Below are 23,137 nucleotides of genomic sequence, written 5' to 3' on the forward strand. Positions count from 1 at the left end.
ATTATATATTATGTAAATATAACATTTTAATGTACTCTCAAATACAGAGATGACAAGTTAGTGAAAATGTTGGGACACATAAAATTGGTTTGTCTGAAAGAGAAAGTATGTCCGTATTACATTAAAGTCAACAATCAAAGGAACTTGAGCAAAAAGAAACATACCACTCCAAGTAACAAGGAAAGAACAATCATGGTGCCCGCTTATTCAATACTAAGCAGCTGCCAGGACTGGAGTACGTTTTCACTAGCAGCTCTCTATATATAAAGTCTGAGACTGCACCCTTCACTTGGAATGATCTACCAACATTGTATGAGCTTGGAGGTCTACACCACAAGGTTTTCTCTTGAATTGCAAGAATTGTTAGTGACCAAACTAGCTAGTAAAAATGAAGGTAGGATTATTAAACTATTTATATGTAGGTGCATTAAGCTATTTCTCAGTATGATTAATACTTTGTCCTTTATAGGTTTTTTCTTTCTACAGTTAGGTCAAACAGTAACAGAACTGTTACAGGTTCTGTGTAGGTCTTCTTGGAACTAGGTGAAGCTCTCACAAACGATGTTGAGTCTCCATGCTAACAGCAAGCAGAAGTTTCAACATAACAAAAAACAACTATGAAATTCTTTCAACTGATTTTGTGAAGAAACAAGGTTGGGACAGCACAGGTGAAAAACAAATATAACAACAGCTTTACTGCTATTGTGCGATGGACAGATATAGGCAAGTACTCTCCAAACCAGCAGATCTTTACAAATACACAAACCCCCAAGTCCTAATAACACAGGGTGAAAACTACTTTGCCCATTCCCAGCAGAAGAGAATTTCAGGTTAACACAGAAAACATTAATGAAATTTGCTTTTCTAGTGCAAAAAAAGAGAAAAAGTTGGGGGTCAGTTGCTAATACTCTTGTAGAAGCTATGACTGCTTTTTCTTCCAATTCTACTTTATTCAGTGCAAATATTTTTAAGAATCTACACTTCTTTGTTATTCTCACTTTGGGCTATCTTCAGAACAGAGAATCAAAAGAAAAACAGAATGCAGAAGCTCTCAGGAAACACGACCATTCAGTAACAACATAAAAAAGTCATTACAACAAATAGCCAGGAAGCAATTACAATGTATCCAAAAATCTGAGTACTCATAATCAAGGACTTTCAGTTTCACAAAATATATCATGAATATGCCCAATTCCATTTGAAACTTATTTATATCAATGCATACCTTTCACAGGTGTAGCATTCGCAGTATTCATTATTTTCTCCAAAAAATCCATCTCCATAGTAACAAGAGATTTCTTCTCCAGGTTCAATGTCTCTTAGAGCTTTCACACATGCTGTATCCCTGCCCGTTGATACAAACTGGGGAAGGAGATGACAAAGGGAGGGGGGGGGAGGTTAATCATGAAGGTTGAACAGTATCTGAATAAGAAAAAAAGTGAAACAGTTGGGGAGGAAAAGGTGCAGGGACAAAGGGAAAAAAAGCACGGGGTGCTTTATTTATTTACTTTTGATTTCTTGCTTACCTTACAGTTAGGTCTGCAATCTGAAAAAGGTCCAAAAGATAAAGTCAATTAACTGTTGATAAGACCTGAAACATGAATAGTTGTAGATATCTAAAGTAAGGATTCACTCTGGCTTCAGTAACTGTAGAATCTCAACTAAATACTGGGAGTTATGATAGTATTGCACAAAGCTATACATCAAAAGATACCTATTTTTATATAGTTTGGTTTTTGAGCTCTTCCCTATGCTTTCACAAATGTTCAGTTTCCCTCCTCTGAAGGTAATAGGATTTATTTCAAATCCTATCTGCTTTTCCTTCAGCATACAAATGCAACAGAATCAGTTAAGCTTCTGTGCAAAAGGGTGAAAAAGACGTAATAAGTTCACCTAAGAAATATGTTACTGTTGACTAAGTTCCCAAAGAATTCAAGATAACCCACAATATGCTCCACTAATTTAGTTGCCAGTTCCAAAGTCTCTGTGAAGGAAGAAGGCATCACTTCCTAGAGCCTTCTATGAGTTTCCCAGTTCAGAGCCGATCAGCTCTGGTCTGGGAAAATCCCAACAGGATTTTGTCCTACAGTAATCCAGTATGCCAGATTCAGAGATTTTCTCTAGTGTCTGGTGTTATTCAGCTCATATATAACAACACTTCTGAATAGAATTGCTTATGTCCTTTAACATGATTCCTGTACTTATTACTCACCATGATTGATAAATGCAGCAGGACCAAGCCACAGCTGTGCACAGTTTTTCCGTGTGGAATACATGACACTGAAGTCATTTTCCCCATGTCGCAGCAGCATGTTTTCTTCCACTTCTGATAGTTCAGCAATACAGCCCACAAGTAATTCTATTTTATCATTTCGTTTCCTTTAGTGTAAAAAAGTAGCAGAAATAAGAATATATATGCCAAAATTACACAGTAATTTCACAAAAAGAAAAGTTGTCAATAACAGGAAGTGTTTTGTAAACCATCTCTCAACCCCTATAAACCTCATGTTTTAATTCAGTTAGAGACAGGATATTAGGCTAAATAGACTTTTTATCAGACATGAAAGAAATGGTTTTATGCTGTTATATAGAATCAATTACATCATTTCTGAGACATTACCACCATTGTTTCTACAGTTTCCTGAGACTGCAACCCAGAAATTGCAAGAGTTCATTACTTCAGCTTCTACAGTTTTAAAACCAAAAGCAACAATTTTTTTGTGCACACTCCCTGCTTCCCTCCTCATCAGCACTTAAGACATTTTGACTTCCTCCAGCTGCTCATTTCCATTTCCTATACTTCTTCCTTTGACCAGGAAAATACAGCATAGTGAAGATGCTTAGAACTCCATAACTTATTAAGAAAGGCCCAGTATTGACTCAAGAAAAGGCCAGAATTCACACAAGATGTTTTCCTCTCTCACAAGTAGTTCTTCAGCATCAAGCTAGTCCTTGAAATAGACCATTGAGGGGGGCGGTAGGATGCAACCAACAAAAACCAACCAGACCGTGATGCCTTCATGCTCAGCCAGCCAATCTGCCATCATAAATATAGCACATCAGAGGCACCGAATAATCAGCCTAGGAAGAAGTGCACAATTTCCATTATCTTGCAAAGGGCATTGTTTCCACTGCTCTTTAGAGGCCATTCCAGATTTTGGCCAGATTACTCTGACACAGATCATAGAATCATTTAGGTTGGAAAAGACCTTTAAGATCATCCAGTCCAACCATTAACTTAACATTACCAAGTCCACACTAAACCAATTAAGGGTAGACTAGACTAAACCATGTCCCAAAGTGCCACATCTACCCGTTTCTTGAACCCTTCCAGGGATGGTGACTCCACCACCTCTCTGGGCAGCCTGTTCCAATGCTTGATTACCCCTTCCATGAAGAAATTCTTCCTAATATCTGATCTAAACCTCCCCTGGTGCAGCTTGAGCCCATTTCCTCTTGTCCTACGGAGATACTAAATATGCATGAAGGACACAAACTAGAAGCCAAGCCTTTTAAGTACAAAATTCTCCTTTTATAGAGAGTGCCAAGAACTCTATCAGTTTTGAGCCTCAATAGTTTTCTGAATATTGGCAGGGTTAAGAAGCAGCCCTCCTGTTTTGCTCTCTCTCAGGCCACTCAAGGTTTTGAGCATGAAAAGTTAATTAATTTTAAACACACCTGAATACAAAGCTTCAACCCCAAAGAATCAGCCAAGGGGAGAATTCAAACAACAACAAAAAAACCCCCCACCCCAAAAATACTGATTATATCATGATTGTGAAACTTCCAGCTACAGTGTAACGAAGAGCTAGAAACTGGCCTCGACCTTCTTAAAGCTTAATCTCCCACACCTATGGCCTCAACAGGCCATAGCCCTGCAGTAACAGTGTGCTTATTTGGTATGCTGCCAGTGTATAATGTCTAGCCACTCAATCCTAGCCCACACATAATAACATATCATCATCTCAGAAGTGTTGTTACAAGTATGTACTGCCACAAAGCAAAACAAATCTAAGTTGGGGGGGGGGGGGGGGCGGGGGGCGGGGAAGAGAGGGAAGCAAGGGGAAAATTTACCCAGGGATCTGCTGGTGCTGCCACAGACATGCTTATAGCAAAACTCAGATGTGCCAAAATGAGATGATGAAATACACTGGGGTTCCAACTTTGTGTTTCTAGGAGAAACTTATCTTGCACAATCAAAACATGCAAATAACATCCCTCACTTTCACAAAGGCAAAAAACTCATTTCCCCACAATTATTTGTTGTATAACAAATCCAGCATAATGTAAGTCTTGGCATGGTCATGTTTCTCACAGGAGGCCAACAACTCATGATTAAAGGAAAATAATTATCTGACTGAAAACAAGACAAAACACCTTGTATACTGAAAAATGTATGGCTATGTCCAAATATACAAAGGAATGTCTTACAAATGCATGTATTGTGTGCTAAGTACTTAGCAAAAACAGACACCAGATTTGATTTGCAAATAAAAATAATAAAAATACAGAACTTTCTATTTCACTGGTTGCAGTTTTAATTCTAAATCATACTTTTAATTTTTTTTTTTTAGAATCTTTCAAAATAATTGACAGAAATAGAATGCAACAGTAAACTATATTTCTCACCATTCTTTCGTTGCAACAATTTTGGCTCCATTTTGCTCAGAAGAATACCGATTACAAGGCAGTATCTCAAACCCACTGTCAGTTGCGAACATTCGTAAATAAATAAATACCTGCAGTGAAAGAAACAGTACTTTTCTGTTACAAGCAAAACAAAAGCAGTGTGGAACTTTTTATAAAAATAATGAAAGTCAGTGAACTGCAAAAGAAAAAACCCAAACCACACAAAAAAATGGATATTGCAATGTGATGTTGTTTGCTGAACTGCATTTCTGATTATAAGTTTTAGCTATACACATTATGTTAATCTTCAGAGTGACTTGCAGGAATCCTCACATGGATAACGTGACTATCCAAAGAGTTTAAAAAAATTAAAAGATGCTTTGCATGGTACAAAATTGGCCCAACCAATGAAAACGGATAACTTCTTAAAGTCACTGAGTAGTCGCATTCAAGAATTCTTCTCAGATCCTTAAGAACCACTGAGACTAATAATCTACAGGGTCCAACTTCATGCTTTCCAGTTCTGAAAAAGATATTACTAAAATCTAGATACTGAATTCAGGGATTGTTGGATCAATTATTTTTAGTTAAAGTGCGGTTGCATTACTCAAAAAACACTTTGGGAAAGCAGAATTTGCTGCCTGTTTTTTTCTACACTACTGGATTTGATGCACTTTAAAGCAGGCCAAATCCCTTTTGGTTGTATCTGAAAACAATGCACTCATTCGTGAAGGACGGTTGTCTTGTTTTTTGTTTTGGTTTGGTTTGTTGTTTTTTTTAAGTAAAACAATACTATGATTTCCTTGCAACTTCGAGAGTCAACAACCTTTATGCTATACACAAAATGTATTTGGGGTGTGGGAACTGGAGGAAGAGGAATAACACTCCCACATAAAGCCCCTATACCCAAAACAACTGAGGCGTTTTGAGGTAACAAGACTTCTCCCTTTTCCTTTACCTTTCTTTGTCACACAATTTGATTTATAATAGCCGTAAGTTAAAAAAAAAACAAAACCCTGAAAAAAACCCCCAAACACACCAACACAAAACAAACAAACAAAAAAGGTGGGGGAACCCTTCCAAATAATGAAAGAAGTCCTCAAAACTCTTGCCTCCCAGAAGCAGGTCATCTCTTTTCTGCTTATGACTTAAGCCAACAGCAAAAGAGGCAAATGTGTTTTCCTTTCTACGTGTAAATTAAATAAGAGGTAATGGTAGGTTAACTCAAAAAAAAAAAAAAAAGGGGGGGGGGGTGAGCTAGCTGGGTTTTAAAAAACAAAGGAAGTTTCTGTTAAAAAGCAATCAAACAAACAACATATAACAGAGTAGTGGATTACTCTCCTTCACTACTGCTACATTCCTAAGAAATTTGTACATTTTCTTAGCCTTTCAACCATCTGAAAAAGCACATTAATTACAAATACACCTACATGTTCCTTGAACAACCTTTCCTGCATTTTGTTCTTGTTAAGAAAATAGTGCCGGGCCCAGTCACCTGACGTCAAGGACTTGAAGGCTTTTTCTAAGTGCTCATCTTTCTTAAAACGTTCAATCACCTCTTTTAGTTCTTCTTGCCTTCCTTTAATAGGTCGAAATCTGAAATAAAGAATAAAGCTATTCCAGTCCACTGTTATTCATTCTCAATTCTTCCTCACAGTTACTTGCAGGGAGAGTTCTTTTGCTAGCCATATAAATATTTAACTCCTAGCATAAAGAAACTGACCATTATGTAATCACACCACACGCCCTCATTTCCTGAGGTAATGGTACATAAGAGGTAAGGCAAAGCCAAGCATACTACCTGGAACATTAAAATCCTCCATTCTGCTGAGAAGCACAATTTATTTATAAAACAAATCTCTGATAAGATTAACCAACACGGAATACTATTTCACAGTTTTCAATACCTATCATTTGGAACAAAGCAGCTAAAGAACTAGTATAATAAAAGTGTTACTGTCCTTACTTTCTTAATAAATTTACTATCATTAAAAGTGTATGTGCAAAAAAATCCAGCAAATAAACTGGATGCTCTAAGTTTCCTAGTTAACACTGGTATCAAAGGATCTATGCAGAGTGCTGGCTTTTGTAGCTGGGTTGGGGGGGTGTGTGTGATTTTAAATTTAAGCCCTCTACAACCTCACATACTACACTAATTTTTTTTTTTTTTAATAGGGAGCAAACAATTAGCACAACTGAAAAGACCAAGTAAGAAATCTCAAAACAGAAGAAAATGTACAACTATCTTGAAGAGTGATTTCAAATCAACTTTTGCCCAACCCAAAGCCTTATTATACTGACAAATCCACTATATGGGTTTATGCAGATTGTAAACTCAACATTTGCATTCATATAAAACACACCTCTTAATGACTACACAAGAAGTATCTGTAAATAGTAACACACTGCACAGATACTACATCTGTGGAAGACTGAAGTTCCATAAGTTAGTGCAATTATAAGAATTTTTCCCCAAAATATTGGCTACAGGAAACAGGTAGCTGAAAATCATGGGTAGATAAAATATGAAAATAAACCCCTGTTCGTTAGCAGAGAATTCTGCCTTCTTCCCAAAGCTTGAAATTTAAGAAAAACTATCCTTTGTATCTTCAACAGGAAAAAAATGGTTACAGAAAAAACCTATGTGACTTCAAGAACCAGGAGCTCCATTTTTGAGCTGCAAAACCATTAAGAGAAAGCAGAATTTAATTAGAGATTATATCTAATCTCTATAAATTGCCTTTACCTGAGGACATACCCATATATGCTCCACTTTGGGGTGGAGGTGGGGTGTGTGTACTTTTAAGTGTATGACACACCACAGGGGACTCCTCACATATAAATTTTCTAGGGTCATGAGAAAGTTTTCTGCAGCTCCTTTTACAACTCACACCTTTTGCTTACACAGCATATGATGAAAATGTTAAACAAGCTAACAGCTTTTGATTAAATCCATAAGACTAAGTCCCACTACTTGTTGCTTGAAGTGCATTACCACGCTGATTTTATCTCCTCTTACTTACCAAATGAAGTCTGTATTTGATGACAAAAGTAAACAAGGTGAAATAAATTCTTGAAGTTGGTGGAAGGAAACCTCACCAACTCCCTCACTGATACCCTATTTTAGAAATTACCATATGACTTGGCTTATTCTCATCTTAGAACACTGTTGCAAGTGACTTCTTTTCAGATCACCGAATAAGATTTGCTTCTTCCATGCAACTTGTATGAAGGAAACAAAATACCTTAAGTGTTGCACATCCCAATTTTATTTTACCTTGTAAAATAGTAAGAGTTTAATCAGAAATAACTAATAATGATGAGGATTCAATTTCCTTCTAAAGAAGTAAATGCTGTATTTATGCTCCCGATACAATAAAGACCTAACAATAGTATCACTTCCAGAAGCAGTGTAGGTTCTCAGCTTTCCATGCTATTGCTTTTACTCATCTTCTCTGCATTCTCTATCTGCAAAACTTCCTTGTAATATGACTACGCAATCTTTTAGATCTTTTTGAATACAGCAAAAGTTATCAGCATAAACCTGTGAGCTTTCAGAGAAGATACAGTAAGTAGTTCTGAGAAGACATTAGATAAGTCTTCTTCCAGCTGGGATAACATCTAACAAGACAGCAAGAGTCAGTCAAGAAATAGATGCCCACTTAGAATTGTAGTACGTACCGTGCCAAGAAGTTTCAAATCAAGTTCTTCAATAAAGAATATACTTATGCCATCTCCCCGAAAAGCTAAGTGCCTAACAAGCTGCTGAGATCTCATCATGGAAGAAAACTCCCTTTCAGACTATAGATGATGTGATCTTTATTATTTTTGTTCTGTAGCCCAGCAGTGTCTCCCTCAACTTGCCAGTCAGATACAAGGAGCATACCTCCCAGTTCTCCCAAAACCAGAAAGACTTCTCCCAGATTTAATAGTTACAACTCACAGAGCTTCCTCAGACATTAAGGGAATTTAAAATGATACAGCCTGAACTGAACCTGATTAGTTTCAGAATAGGACTTGCTCTCATTTTCAATCAGAAACAGTTTTCCCAACAAGGGCCCAACTGTACTTACATCATGAGGAGTACAAAGCACACCAATATGCACAAACATGACAGGTCAACATTTTGTTTACATCTTTATCTGCAAAGATTACAGGAGGAAAAGCCACAGGATTTACAGCTAAAATTGGTCTTCAGCTATGTCTATTCTTGCTGGGCTAAATGAATGATTGCCCTCTCCCTTACATTTTATATGTTGAAATGCACCATTTTTTTAGCTAAGTGACCTGCAGAAGCAAAGACAGGTGGAAAAACCATCACACTCAAAATTGCATTAGCACCCAAGACCGGCAATGTATGTGCTGATAATACTTGTTTACATCATCAAAAAAAAGCTTGGTCTAGGCTAGCTAAAGAAAGCAATATCCCAACTCAACCACCAGCGGGGGGGGGGAGATGCTAAGCTTAAACAGTGGCTCTCAAGACATACAGGAAAAGAATCAACACCCTACATTTTCTAGCAATTAGGAGCACATCTTATAGCCCCAAAGTGACACTCATGTTTCAGGTCTTTTACAACGTACCATTCTCAGAGGCTAACTAGATGTCTACCTGACTAGCTACCTTAGGTAGCTCCGAACCTGGCCCCAACCCTTTAAAAGTCACCCACATACCTCCATGAATCACACTCAGCAGGTGTTTCTACAGGTTCTTGCCTCAGGCATTCCACACTGCTGGTGGAATTCCTTTAAATGTCTAGCAGAAGCTTATGTAACATCATTCCTGATAAGTGGAATAGTTAGTGTATGCCCAAGTCTTGAAAAGGCCAAAAAGAAGGCTGGAAACAGGAAGGGGGTGAAGAGATAGTAAAACCCCCAAAACATTAAAAGGTCAGACGAATGTTACACTGTATACCAGGCACTTGAAACAGCAATCAGGTTTTTCAAAGAACATGACTCTCGGCACCTAAGGGTTCAAAAATTAATACAAAGGACCTCCTACACCACCTCTATCAAAACGTTGTACTGGTATTTTTTACATGGTGACAAGACAGAGATAATGAGAAAAGATAAACAGGAATCCAAACAAGCAAGAAGTGTCCACAAATACATGGAAAGATGCTGGAAACCAACATCATGATGTACACCATTTCACCTCAAGGGTTCCCAAATCAATGAAACAGAATTGATACTTTGCCCCCTGAGCCTGAGTTAGTGAGTTTTTCACAGCTCAACAGCACATGTGAACTCCACTGAGAGCATATAAAGTTTATCAGCTAATCCAGAATACTACAACACAGACTCCTCATGAAAGCTTTAGTACTTTCACAGGTGTATCTCCATATATACTTTAAAAGGTACATTCTGATTTGAGACACTGAAGAAGCCAATATGCCAAGAAAGCCTGGAAGTCCAGTGTTCCTCAAGAACCTGAGGGTCTGCTGGTAGACACTTCACTTCTCCCAGGGGCATCATGAAGTAGCAGTTTATTCACTAGTCTTTCCCAGCACTACTTACCAAAAAGCCCATCGGTTTTGAGAAGCAACCTTAAATACTATCATTTTGGAGTTACAGGGCTTCCTCATTTACACACGACATTAAAAAAAAAAAAAAAAATCTACGCATCTGCTGGAAGAGTCTACATGACTGTAACCAAAGAAACCAACTTTTAAGCATCAGTAAAATAGGAGACTAGTTCAAAGAGAAATAGAGAGATAGAAAGAGCACAAGAAAACCAACAAAACAAACCAGCCAACCCAGCCTCTAAACAGAGTCAATTAAAATCAGAATTGTTTATACAGACTTCCGGCTTGCTCCTATGAACAGTACCTTTATTAGATTCGATCACAAAAACTGAACAAAACACTCTGGTGTTTGAACCTGCTCACAGGCACAGACTCCTTGAGCCACCCTACAAACAGCTTCAGCTCTCACAGAACATGGAGTCTGCCACAAAACAGTCTGTTGTTAAAAGTAAGCTAAGAATGAAAAACTTGGCTATCGTATAAAGAAATAATAATAGCCGTTCTTCCTGACAAGCTGCAGAATAGAAACTTTTCACACTTCCCTAGGAAATATTTATTTCTCCCTAGTCAACAAGATCCAAAAAAGCTATGGCTATTGCAATTTCAAAATCAGCTAGAAGATGATCTTATCCCAGTTAAGGGCAATTTGAGGTGGTCTCAATAAGGAAGACATAGGAAAATGGCTTAGGGAAGCAAAGCTCTTTCTCTCTCTCAAGTTTCTCTTACCTCGGGAATACTTAAAGAATCTTGAAACTCCAAGGTATAAAGCCAAAGGTCAGTGAGATGCTTGCCTATAAAGGAAGTTAAAGGAGAGTTTCTGGTAAGTTCAGAAGCACAGTACCTTGCTCAGTCTCAGTCACTGAGAGCAGTGAGTTTGAACAAAAAGGATAAACTGATCCTGCAAGAGATCCGGTACGGAACTCCACATAACGTACCAGTGTGTGATAAAGAGCTATACTTCTAAACCTATTTCTTAACTTCTGACTAGGGAACATCAAGAAGAGTGAATTTATCAAAACGTACCATCCCATTAGCCTCTTAACAACAGGCACTTTGTCTGGATATTTCTATTTAAGTGGCTATGGAAAGACAGCAAGTTACTGTTCATCTAAAACCAGATATTCAGCACAAAAGCTAAAACTGCAAGGTTGTTAAGCATTCAAGACAGCACAACAAAAGTTGAAAATCATCTACTTATTATAAGCGGAAACAATTTCTTTAGTTAACATACATTTTGGCTTCCCTCCCCCCACCACACACCCTGTAGAATGAGTATCTTAATTAAAAGCTAGTTATAAAAAAAATCAACTTGTGTGTTTAATCTCCAGTGTCGTTATCTGGAAAAAAGAATCACATTCTTTAAAGGCCAAAGTTCAAAACGGCATTTTTAATCAAGAAAGTAATCCACATTACTTAAACCTCTTGAACTGAAACTATACATGCACCAGTGTGCTCAAAACTCCCAATACAGCCTAGAACAGAAGAAAACTCTAACAGCCACATAATTTCATTCTCCTTAGTATCGTTAGCAAATAAATGCTTTTTTAAAATAAGTATAGGGAACAAAAAAAACCCCAACACTTTCCTTCATTCCTGTGCTGACACTCCACATGGTAAATTTAACTTAGCAGTTACCATGACTACTGGATGCAAGCCACTCCATCTTTTGGAGACACACTTTTCATCGAAGTTAAAGGTGCAACTAGAAAAACTGTGTAAGAGTAGGGTGGTTTGGTTGGTTGTGGGGTGGCAGGGTGGGGTTTGGTTGTGATTTTTTTTTTTTTTAAATCCAAAACATTCATCAGCAGCAAGACAGTTAGTTCCAATATAATCACTGTGTGAAGACAGACAACCAGGAGCAAGCTGAAGGATTTAATTCAGTAATCAGCAAAAATTAAAAAAAAATGGTGAAAGCAGATTTTACACAAAAGTCAAACAAAATCATCTTGGCAAGTACACAGACACTGAGGTCTGAAGAATATAAAAGCTTCATTTTGAAACAGGGTGTCACTACATAAGAGCTGTGTACCTCTAATATGGTATCTCCATAGCACCACAACAGTGAAGCTGAACTGTATCACCACACAATCTTATTTAGCAGAAGCCACATGACTTGTTCTACCTCCAAACCATGTTTGAGATGAATACACAGCCCTTTAATTATTATATTGAAATGAGCTAAGCAACACAGAAGAGATTCAGTGCAGACCCATGAATACAAGTGATATGGAACTGCTTTGCCTTTTCTGTCTTTATTGCTCAATGGTGACACTAAGGGACAAAGAGTGACGTACCCTGTCAAGTTCAGGAATGACTGACAGTTTACACCCAAGGCCACCAATTGCTCTTGGTGCAGCGTGAGAGAAAGCAGCTTCCTGTACATCATCCCCAAAACACTTCATGTTTGCATGGAAAACATGGAAATTCTTAAAGCTTGGTTCTTTAGTCTCACATTATCAGATAAAACCACCCACACCATACACCAGTTTGTAACTTCACTGAAAGCAGCAATACAGCATTAGGAAACACTCCTAGATTCTCCTAAAACAGACTACAATGCATTTGACTTCCTAAATCACTTACTTACTCAAAAAGACATTGGAACTGCTCTCAGTATTCCCTAGCATGATGCTGGTGCTTTAGGCAACCAGGAAACAACAGTGACTGGTAACAGCAGTCTGATCAGGAGTCTGGCTTAAGATTTAAGTACTAACACACTTGTGTGCAAGACAGTAAGGAGTGGATTAGCCATTAAGGCATGCAACTTCAAGATTCTGCGCTCAGCCTAGGGAAAAGCATCTGAAAATAAGAGATGCTAAGATAAGCAAGAATTCACTTAACTTTTTACAAGCATCAGTTTTAATCTCTAGACAACCTTCAACCTAAGAAGTAACAGCTTGCAAAATCAGTTTTGTTTTTACAAAAAGGACAGGCACGCATGACTAAGTAAATCTTACAGCCAGGATAGCCTTTGTCCCAAAAAAAAAAAAAAAAAAAAAAAAAAAAAAAAAAAAAAAGAAAGAGGGTCAGATATAACAGGATTTGTACAAGAAGCAACAAAACCTCTTAGAACAGCTATACTTGACAAGATTATACTTCCTAACATTTTTTTTTTATTATTAACTGCTAGCCTGCCATTTTGTCGAGATAAAAGCTACCAATTTCATGAAAGGACAAGGCCTGTAAAGAGGGCCAGAAGCTCTGAAAACAAGCTTTCTCTTAGAAATCTAAAAGGATGAAAAAAAGTTACTTTTGGGTAAAGCCACTGAAGACATTTCTAGAGCTACATTTTATGCCGTCCATCAAACCCCTGGTGACAAGAAGATATTCCAGAGGAACACGGGACAAACTCATTGTGGGATCTGATTGTGTCCTTCTGAGAACTAGTCTTCAGCTCTTTCAGACATTACTAACTTAGAATCATATAGAATTGTTTAGGTTGGAAAAGACCCTTAAGATCATCCAGCCCAACCATTAACCTAACATTACCAAGTCCACCACTAAACCAATTAAGGGTAGAGTAGCAATTTCATGTTTCCTGGCTTGGTGGCTGGATTATTTTTTAATGAAAGTAAAAACTAGGAGTCATTAAGGTTGGAAAGGATCTCTAAGATCATCAGTCCAACCATCAACCCAACACCACCATGCCCACTAAACCATGTCCCAAAGTGCCAGGTCTACCTGTTTTTTGAACGCTTCCAGGGATGGTGACTCCACCACCTCTCTGGGCAGCCTGTTCCAATGCTTGATTACCCCTTCCATGAAGAAATTCTTCCTAATATCCAACCTAAACCTCCCCTGACGCAACTTGAGTCCATTTCCTCTCATCCTATCGCTAACTACTTGGGAGAAGAGACCAACACCCACCTCACTACAGCCTCCTTTCAGGCAGTTGGAGAGAGCAATAAGGTCTCCCCTCAGCCTCCTCTTCTCCAGGCTAAACAACCCCAGTTCCCTCAGCCGCCCCTCATAAGGCCTGTGCTCCAGACCCTTCACCAGCTTCATTGCCCTTTTCTGAACATGCTCCAGCACCTCAATGTCTTTCTTGTAGTGAGGGGCCCAAAACTGGACACAGTATTCCAGGTGCGGCCTCACCAGTGCCGAGTACAGGGGGACAATCACTTCTCTAGTCCTGCTGGCCATGCTATTCCTGATACAAGCCAGGATGCTGTTGGCCTTCTTGGCCACCTGAGCACACTGCTGGCTCATGTTCAGCCGGCTGTCAACCAACACCCCCAAGTCCTTTTCTGCTGGACAGCTTTCCAGCCACTCTTCCCCAAGCCTGTAGCATTGCATGGGGTTGTTGTGACCCAAGTGCAGGACCTGGCACTTGGCTTTGTTGAACCTCATACAGTTGGCCTCGGCCCATCAGTCCAGCCTGTCCAGGTCCCTCTGCAGGGCCATCTACCCTTGACAGCTTACAGAGCTAATAGCCCAATTCCCAAGATGGAGGGCATTCAGGAATTGCAGGACTTTATTTTTATGGCCCCCAGAGGAAAAAAAAAGGAAAATAACAATGATGTTCTTATTGCCACTCTACCATAAGATCACTAATTCAGTATAAAAAAAGATGGAAAACAAAGATGTTCCACCAATACTCTACATATTTTAGTAGAATGAGGGTTTTTTTCCTCTAATCAATACACTCTGAGCAAAACAAAAGGTCTTTACGAACTCTTGAACAAAAGGAATGAATGAAGTACAGAAAGTGCTTATATAGAAGACTCTTATACATACAAAAATACAGTCTTGGCTTCCAGAGGTAAGGTAAAGTACCACTTCAGTAAGTGGTCATCAACTTACGCTGGGTTCCTAGTTGCAAAATACAAACCTCTTATGTGTTTCCAACAGCAAAGCAGAATGCTGGCACAGTCACTTCCACAGCATGTCTTCAAACAAATCAGAACAAGGGAACAGGAAATATTTGCTTGCCATCATAAACAGCTGTTTTATTTTAAGCGCACCTCAATACACGAACTATGTAACTAATATGACTTCATCATACTGAAGCAGAAGATACCCAAACATTAGCTCTAAATCTTAATTTCTACTACAATCATGTATTTGGGTCCTGGCACCTGGTATTTTGAAAACAGTCTAGTCTTTTCATGTTTGCTTTCCCCCTGCCTTCCCTCAAAGCCATACAACAACAACAAATCTCAGGAGCTCTCGAAAAACTATAGCTTACTACATGGAAGAAAGATGGTCTAAGCTACAATAACAAGCAGATGTCATCACTGTACCAAAAAGATAAACAAGAACTATGCTGATGCCTTTATTTTAATTCATTGCAACAATAGAAACTCTCTCAATAGGACATTATGAAAGAGGCAAGATGATGTGTTTCTAGCAGAAGTTGTAAGCCTCACCTAAGTATTTCCCATACTGCTCCAAGATTATTAACTATTGTCCTTGAAGACTGCCTGTAACTGTTCTCCAACTCTAAGAAAGGAAGAAATACATGATGATAGCCTTTATGTAGTCTTTTGATTCAACTTAGTAATTAAAAAAAGTATTTTAGGTGTTGAAAACATCAGCATAAAAAAAAAACATTTCTGAAAGTAGCTCCTCCAACTATTAAAAAATGAATACATCATTTCCTTAATAAAAAGCCTAAGAATTAGCTACCTGTGCATAACCTGTAGACTACCATTCATGCAACAAAACAAAAAAGTCTTTTGAGCATATATATTTAGCTCAATTAACTGCTGGCAATACAAAGAGACTCCGAACTGAACTGTAATAGTATCTACCTATACACTGTTTTGGGCACAATGTGCTATTGTAACCAGGAGCATGGAGGGAACAGGAAGAACTCAAGCGCTCCTCTTAAAGATGGATGTTGCACTCTCCAGCAAAAAAGAAGAAATTCTTTGTAGTAAGTCTTTACAGTTACTAGGATTACACTGCTGCAATTTCATGTGCAACTCATACCAGCAACCATTTATGTTACGTGACAACACCAATTAATCTAGCAGTCATTTTTGAAGCAATCAGCTTGTTACATACATACAAAAATCTACTTAACTGATACTCTGGTTATGCAACTGTGCTGCACATGTAAACTTATTTTTTAAAAATAGCAACAGTTTGAAGGGTTGAGCAGCCTGTTTCCCATGATGTGCTACCTGGAAACCCCAGCTCTTATTATTGTACAATAATAAGCACACAGTTCCTGTCATTAGAAACTTATCATTTATATATAGCTTCTCCATTAAGCTAGCAATGCAGATCTTGTATGCAAACAAAAGCTTAATAGATATCTATAGAATACACTTATCATCAGTGGTATGTCTGTAAAACAGGAAGAAGCATGCAACAACTAAACCCTTAAGACCACACTGGATTTAGACCAGAAGCACTCAGACAGGTCCACAACAGTGCAAAAGTATGTGCAATTCTGGTAAGCAAGTTCCCAGTGTACACATTATTTTATACATACAGACATGCTTGAGTAGCATTCCTCCAGTGTGGGTCTGCAAGAACTTAAGACCAAGTGGCACCAACACTGAAGTGCTCAGGAACTGCCATCTTTCTTGTGATGTTGTAAAAGTAAGGGGGGCCGGGGGTGGGGGCAGGGGAAGCACCCAGGCACATGAAAGAAACAGAAAAGTCCCCAAACACTAATTTCTGTCTTTGAAATATTTCAAATGGCTAATGGTTTAAAACTTATGATTAGTTAACTGTTTAAGCTAGGAAACAGTGTCCATTAACAACCTGTTCTACAGCATAAACAGACAAGGGCTAATAGAAAGACCTATGACAGCGTTACAAACGCACGCTGCTACAGAGCTCCGAGTTCCAGTCTCACATGCAACACTATTTTAAAGGCAGAAGCTACTCACAAAGTGCTACTTTTTCAGACTTTTGTAAACATGCAAGAAATTCCACAGTTTTGTTCTGACTACATCAACTAAGATGATCAATTCTTTTCTAGAAAAATAAAGACAAGTTACCTAGTATTCATTTTGTGTGTCTGAAAACCTAAATAGGGATCAAGAACCAAACTAGTTGCTAGGTCATCGTTTTCACACAGTTCCTTGGCAGACATTCCAGAGGAAGGCACATAACGACTTTGACCCTCAAATCCTGAAGCACCGCTACCTGCAAATAAGAGAGCATAAATTAGATATAATTTAAGGAATGTTATAAAGCCCAGGTGTGCTCAGGGACAGCCAGCACACATTGGAGACAAAAAATATAGAACAATTAAGAAAGACGATAAAATCTGAAGAAGCAGGAGCACATTTAATTTTTCACTCTTGTTTTTGTTTATTTATGTAGCAGCCAATGGAGAAAGTATTTTAGAATACATTTTATGGGTGTCTTTCATTAATTTTGGTTTCCTTCTCTCTTCCACTCCCCAACTACAAGCATCTTTCCAGACTACACAGTTCGGTCATGCCTGCCTCTAAAATTTCTGACCTATAAACATGACGAAGCCACAAAAATTTCCAACCTGATCTTCCCAAAATCTGAATAAAGGACTTACTCTGAATTTGTATTTAGTCCCTCATTCCAGACTAACAGCAAAAATAAAAATCCACATTCCTTATAACCGTTTCATAATGACTATTGATATATGTGACTTCATTCAAAATGGAGTTTACTTCTACATGTGCATTCACTAAAAGTTGGGCTAGTAATTCAAATTATGTGTTATCCATTTCCAATCACACTAGTTCTCACTTAGTGCCAATCATGTTTTATACTTACACCAGTTCAAAATTAATTTACATCCAGTTATTCTTACTTAACTTTTAAACTGAAGAGATCTATATTCCTGGAGTTAACGCATCCAACAAATACAAACATAATTAATACTTCTGATGATAGCTACACACTAAATGCAGACCTCCTTCATGAATTAAGACAAGACAGAAGCCTGACTTGCAAATTGATAGATGAATCACATACAGCACTAAGCCACATAAACATACATCTGCTTGATCTTCTCTCAACTCCATTTTTGCCTGTCTTCGGATTCTCTTTTCCTGCATGCTGCAATTTGGTCTGATTCTGTGCGTGGTCATTAGATGACTTGCTTCCACTTCTCCTGCCATTCACGACCATGTTCTTGGATTCTCCCAGCCACTTCATTCCCACAGACAATCTGACTCAGTTGCATTTAGTCACTTTTCAAAAGGCTTGGAGAAGTGGATGAATAATTTCAGTTCCAATTCCTACTGGAAGCAAAACATAAACATGATTAGAACTTACTGGGGAAACTGTTTCCAAGACAGAGATTTTAACAAAAAGAAAAAACAGAAAGGGGGGTAGGGGAAGATGGTGATCTGCATTTGCATTAGGAAGAAAGAAAAGCAGTTCATTAGCACTAGTACAGGGAACTGTTACAAATACAGATATCCACAGGTGAAGTATTGTCCTACAACTTACAACCACATCTGGAAGCAAAGACAGAATTCTAAAGCTGATAAATAGCTACACATGACTCAAGTCTTAAAATTGAGCTGGACTATACACACATATATACCTACGTATTTATATAGGCATACATACACATGGACAAATACACACACAGCTATGTGACTCCAAAAATGGAGTATTTTCAAATACACACCCAATTAAGATCATATTTCCTAATAAATAAAATCTGTAACTTGTTTGGAACTCTACAGCAAAGAATGATATTATACAAACATCCTCCAAGAACTAAAAGAGGAACACAGATAAAAAAACAACAAAAACCCAACCAGAAAACTGACAACATTTTTGGAATTGGGGTGGAGAAAAGATATTATTTAAAATTATTATTATTTAAAAATCAGAGTTCAAAAAACCCTCAATGATGATCTAGAGGACCCAGGCTACTATTTTTACTGTTCTTTGTAACAAAAAAACAGTCACAACACATCTGGCTCAATGGGCCAGTAGTATGGTCACAAATAGAGCTGAAATTTTACAGTACACAAATGGCCAGCAAAGCACATCCTAGTTTTTGTCTTCAGTCTCGATGCCTTTTGCAAAAATAATCATAAGAAAGCTACTAATGCTTTTGTACCCGTTGTGTCTGTCTGTATAACTTGCAGGAAAAAAATCTGACACGGATTTACACAATTATTTTACAATTGCATTTATGCATTAGTAATTCATTTACTTGGTTTTAGTTCATCCTCCTCCCTACTGCTTCCTCAAAGAAATAAACTGTGCCCTTTCTTTTTACTGTTATTAAAAAAAAAGAGTGTTAATGGTCTGCTCACAGCAGATAACAGGCATCATGTAACAGGCATTTCAATCTGGTGGAAGAAATTCGCAACAAACTAACAGAATGTTTTGAAATAGTGTCTTTTGTAGAAATTCTGGTTTTAATCCATTAAGAGTAGCAAAATACTGGATTTCTGTTAGACACCTATGTGATCCAGCTACTTAAAGCCATGGAAATATTTATAGCCAGATGATTAGTAACTAAGTTATTTACAAAGATTCAGAAGATTGAGGTATTAGAGAAAAACAGTAGAGACAAATGACTTAACAGATGTATTGGCTCAAAACATCTTACTAGAACTATCATCCAGAAATCTACAGGTTTTAGAACCTTTTACAAATTGTCACAGAAGGATAGTAAGATTATCAGCAATGTGTAACAGAATCATACTGAGGAAAAGCTGGCTGAACTCTGCCTCAATATAAAGAAAAATAATTGAGAGGATTTCAGTGGACATGGAATTTTCTTGCTGCCAGTGATAGAAGGGATTGGCTTTGACCTCAAGGTTCAAAAAAAAAAAAAAAAAAAAGTTTAAATATTATTTTACTGGACCAGCAAGCTTTAACATAGCTCTTTAACAGAGCTGAAACAGAACAGTTTGATACCAGAATGCAAAAGTTGCCCTGCATACTGACAAAATTCTTTAGGAAGTTACCAGATACAGCCTTCAGAAAACAAACCAGACTTATAATTTGCTAGGGGGAACCCCATTTAGCTATACATAGAACCAGATATTTTTACACAGTATCTCAAAAAAAAACCCTTGGAAATCTTGCAGCTAAACTTGTAGTAGACAACACTAGGCTTTTTTTTTTTTTCTTCATAGAGCTTGCCTGATAACATACATTTAAAAAGGGAAAAACCCAAAACAAAACCCCCAAACTTTCTTGTTAAACATCCCACCTGAACTTCTTTCAGAAGACAGGTACCCTGTGAAGATCTGCACTATCATGTAAACAGTGACAAACACACTCTTAAACTTCCCTTTTTTCTGCTTCTCAATCAATTCATTTTACAGCTCTATATACCCTAAACCCTGTTCCCCATTTTTGTAACAGTGGTAATAAAGAGCATTAAAACAGCAACCACATTAAAGTCTTCCACTAAATTCAGTCTTGGTCTCTCTGTAAACCAGGACTGAACTATAGTCTGTGGCGTGCTACAGTTCAAGAGCAGTACAGGTAAATGGAGTCCAGTTGTAGATGAATACTGGTATGCAACAATCTGGAGGAAAAATATTCAATACGGTAGTGTTTCTGACAACTAACAGGTATGGTAGCTACATTTTCAGCTGTAAAAAGGCATACCCTGCACAAAGAAGGAAACAAGTCCAGTTTGCAGAGGGTGAGTATTATCTGTGCTAAGACACTTCTGCCCAACTAATACAGTAATGACAAGGAAAGTATGATAGCAAAGGTAAGAAGGAATGTGGCCACAGAAGAATACTCAAACCATACTAAGCATTAGGAAAAATACTTGGGTTTGCTGCAAAATATATTGATACAGATGACAACAGAAGTTCTCCCCAAGCAAAATCAAAAGTCAATTAGCGAAGCCTAGCAAACATTCTTGTGAAAAATCATTATTTATTTGAGCCTAGCAGCCTAATGAGCAAGAAAACCTTTGTCTCCATCTACTACTGCCTTTTATTTTCCAAGTGTGCTTCTTCAGCCTCTATTCCTTCTCCCAATACACAAACACTACTTTCAAGAGATGGTATCAAAAGCCAGAATCAACGGACAGGATTCCTTTCCCAGTGAATATCGTAGCTCCTAATGCCAACAGATAACCTAAAACAGAGCAAGAGATGCCCCACTCATCACCAACATATGATCTTTAATACATCTTCAGGTGTGATTTGCTCTCAATACTTTCTACAGACTGATGCTGACAAGTCATTTAGGAAGGGAGGGAGAAAAGGAAGAGATGAACACCATCTTCCTATTAAAGAAAAAAACCTGGAATATACTTATACCTCCATATACTTAGAAATTCCTGCTAAAGGGCTCCGCCATCAAATAATATAACACCATGCATGGATCACTTATGTCTTTGGGTTTATCTATACTGTTAAGTTTACCAACACAATGACAGCTTCCAAGGGACCTTTTTTATTTCAATGCAAATGTCCACATTGCTGTTTTAATCCTTTATTAATTATACTGCTACTCGTTGTAATTATACCGCCTTTTAAAATTCTATTACAGTAGTTTTATAGGCACATTTCCTCAAACGTCAAAATACAGCATTTGGCACATCTCATCAAGGAATTTAGCATTTCATTGCAACAGTAATTTCTCAAAATTTCTCAAAACAGTTTCATTTCTCAAAAATGAAAACTCAAGTTTCATTTACCTGATTCTAAATTTATTAAACCTATTAACACATTTTCTGAGCATTATTCGCATTTCAGTAACATTTGGAAACACCGTCAACTGAAGCACAATTAATGTTGTCATTGCATAAGATACTCAGAAAGCCAGATTTATCCAGAAGCGTTTACCAAACTGATTGAACAGTACCATTCAGATTTATATCACATATAAAAATCCTTAGTCCTTTTATACTGGAAATTATAGGAAATCCCTATGAATTTGAGTAAAGAAATTCTGTGGCTCTTAAAATGGATCTCAAAAGCTCAGATGAGCCTCACAGGTTTTGGGCTCTCATGTGGGAAATCTATCAATTAAGAAAAGTCTTGTTGCAAGCAGGAAAAAAAGCTGCACAAAATCAAATTGATAAAACCCTAAACCATACAAACACATTGTCGTGGTTTAGCCCAAGCCAGCAACTAAGCACCACGCAGCCGCCCGCTCACTCCGCCTGCCCTGATGGGATGGGGGAAGAGAATTGGAGGAGTAAGAGCGAGAAAAACTCCTGTGTTGAGATAAGAACAGTTTAATAATTGAAATAAAAAGTATAGTAATGATAATAATAATAATAATATACAAAGCAAATGATGGCACAATGCAATTGCTCACCACGCGCCGACCGATACCCAGACAGTTCCCAAGCAGCAATCGCTGCCCCCCCGGCCAACCCCCCCCCAGTTTATATACTGAGCATGACATCATATGGTATGGAATAGCCCTTTGGTCAGTTTGGATCAACTATTCTGGCTGTGCCCCCTCCCAGTTTCTTGTGTACCTGGCAGAGCATGGGAAGCTGAAAAGTCCGTGACTAGCATAAGCAGTACTTAGCAACAACTAAAACATCACTGTGTTATCAACATTATTCTCAAACTAAATCCAGAACACAGCACTATGCCAGCTACTAGGAAGAAAATTAACTCTATCCCAGCCGAAACCAGGACACACATACATTGGTAACCATAAGAAATTCAAGTATCATTTATTTTAGTCTTCCATAACACAGTTTTTGCATATAAATATTTATTATTTAAAGGACAGGGCTGCTTCTAAACAGAGGCAGTGGATTTGGATGGGCATACTCTTCGCTGGATAAAAAACTGGCTGAGTGGCCGAGCCCAGAGAGTTGTGGTGAATGGAGTTAAGTCCAAAAGGCAACTGATCACGAGCAGTGTTCCCCAGGGCTCAGTTTTGGGGCCAGTCTTGTTTAACATCTTTATCAACTATCTGGATGAGGGGATTTAATGCGCCATCAGTAAGTTTGCAGATGACACCAAACTGGGTGGGAGTGTCGATCTGCTCGAGGGTAGGATGGCCCTGCAGAGGGACCTGGACAGGCTGGACTGATGGGCCGAGGCCAACTGTATGAGGTTCAACAAGGCCAAGTG

The 23,137-nt window shown here is 38.1% G+C and overlaps 1 protein-coding gene across 4 annotated transcripts in view; it reads right to left on the reverse strand.

Moving 5' to 3' along the window:
• KMT5B (lysine methyltransferase 5B) overlaps positions 1–23,137 on the reverse strand; it is a 34,157-nt gene that overhangs the window by 5,808 nt on the left and 5,212 nt on the right. The window contains exons 2-8 of one of the 4 annotated variants that reach the window (XM_075712628.1): positions 18,095–18,337; positions 17,111–17,258; positions 6,060–6,225; positions 4,630–4,739; positions 2,213–2,379; positions 1,527–1,546; positions 1,226–1,362 (exon numbers count right to left, since the gene is read on the reverse strand). In XM_075712628.1, coding sequence (XP_075568743.1) covers positions 1,226–1,362; positions 1,527–1,546; positions 2,213–2,379; positions 4,630–4,739; positions 6,060–6,225; positions 17,111–17,258; positions 18,095–18,254 — 908 coding nt within the window. In that variant the 5' untranslated portion in view covers positions 18,255–18,337. Of the gene's footprint in view, positions 1–1,225; positions 1,363–1,526; positions 1,547–2,212; positions 2,380–4,629; positions 4,740–6,059; positions 6,226–14,985; positions 15,013–17,110; positions 17,259–18,094; positions 18,341–23,137 lie in introns of those variants that run through there. The other 3 variants (XM_075712629.1, XM_075712631.1, XM_075712630.1) reach the window with 3 other exon arrangements.

This window comes from Pelecanus crispus, chromosome 6, assembly GCF_030463565.1.
Source record: "Pelecanus crispus isolate bPelCri1 chromosome 6, bPelCri1.pri, whole genome shotgun sequence".
In the NCBI taxonomy this organism is placed as follows: Eukaryota; Metazoa; Chordata; class Aves; order Pelecaniformes; family Pelecanidae; genus Pelecanus; species Pelecanus crispus.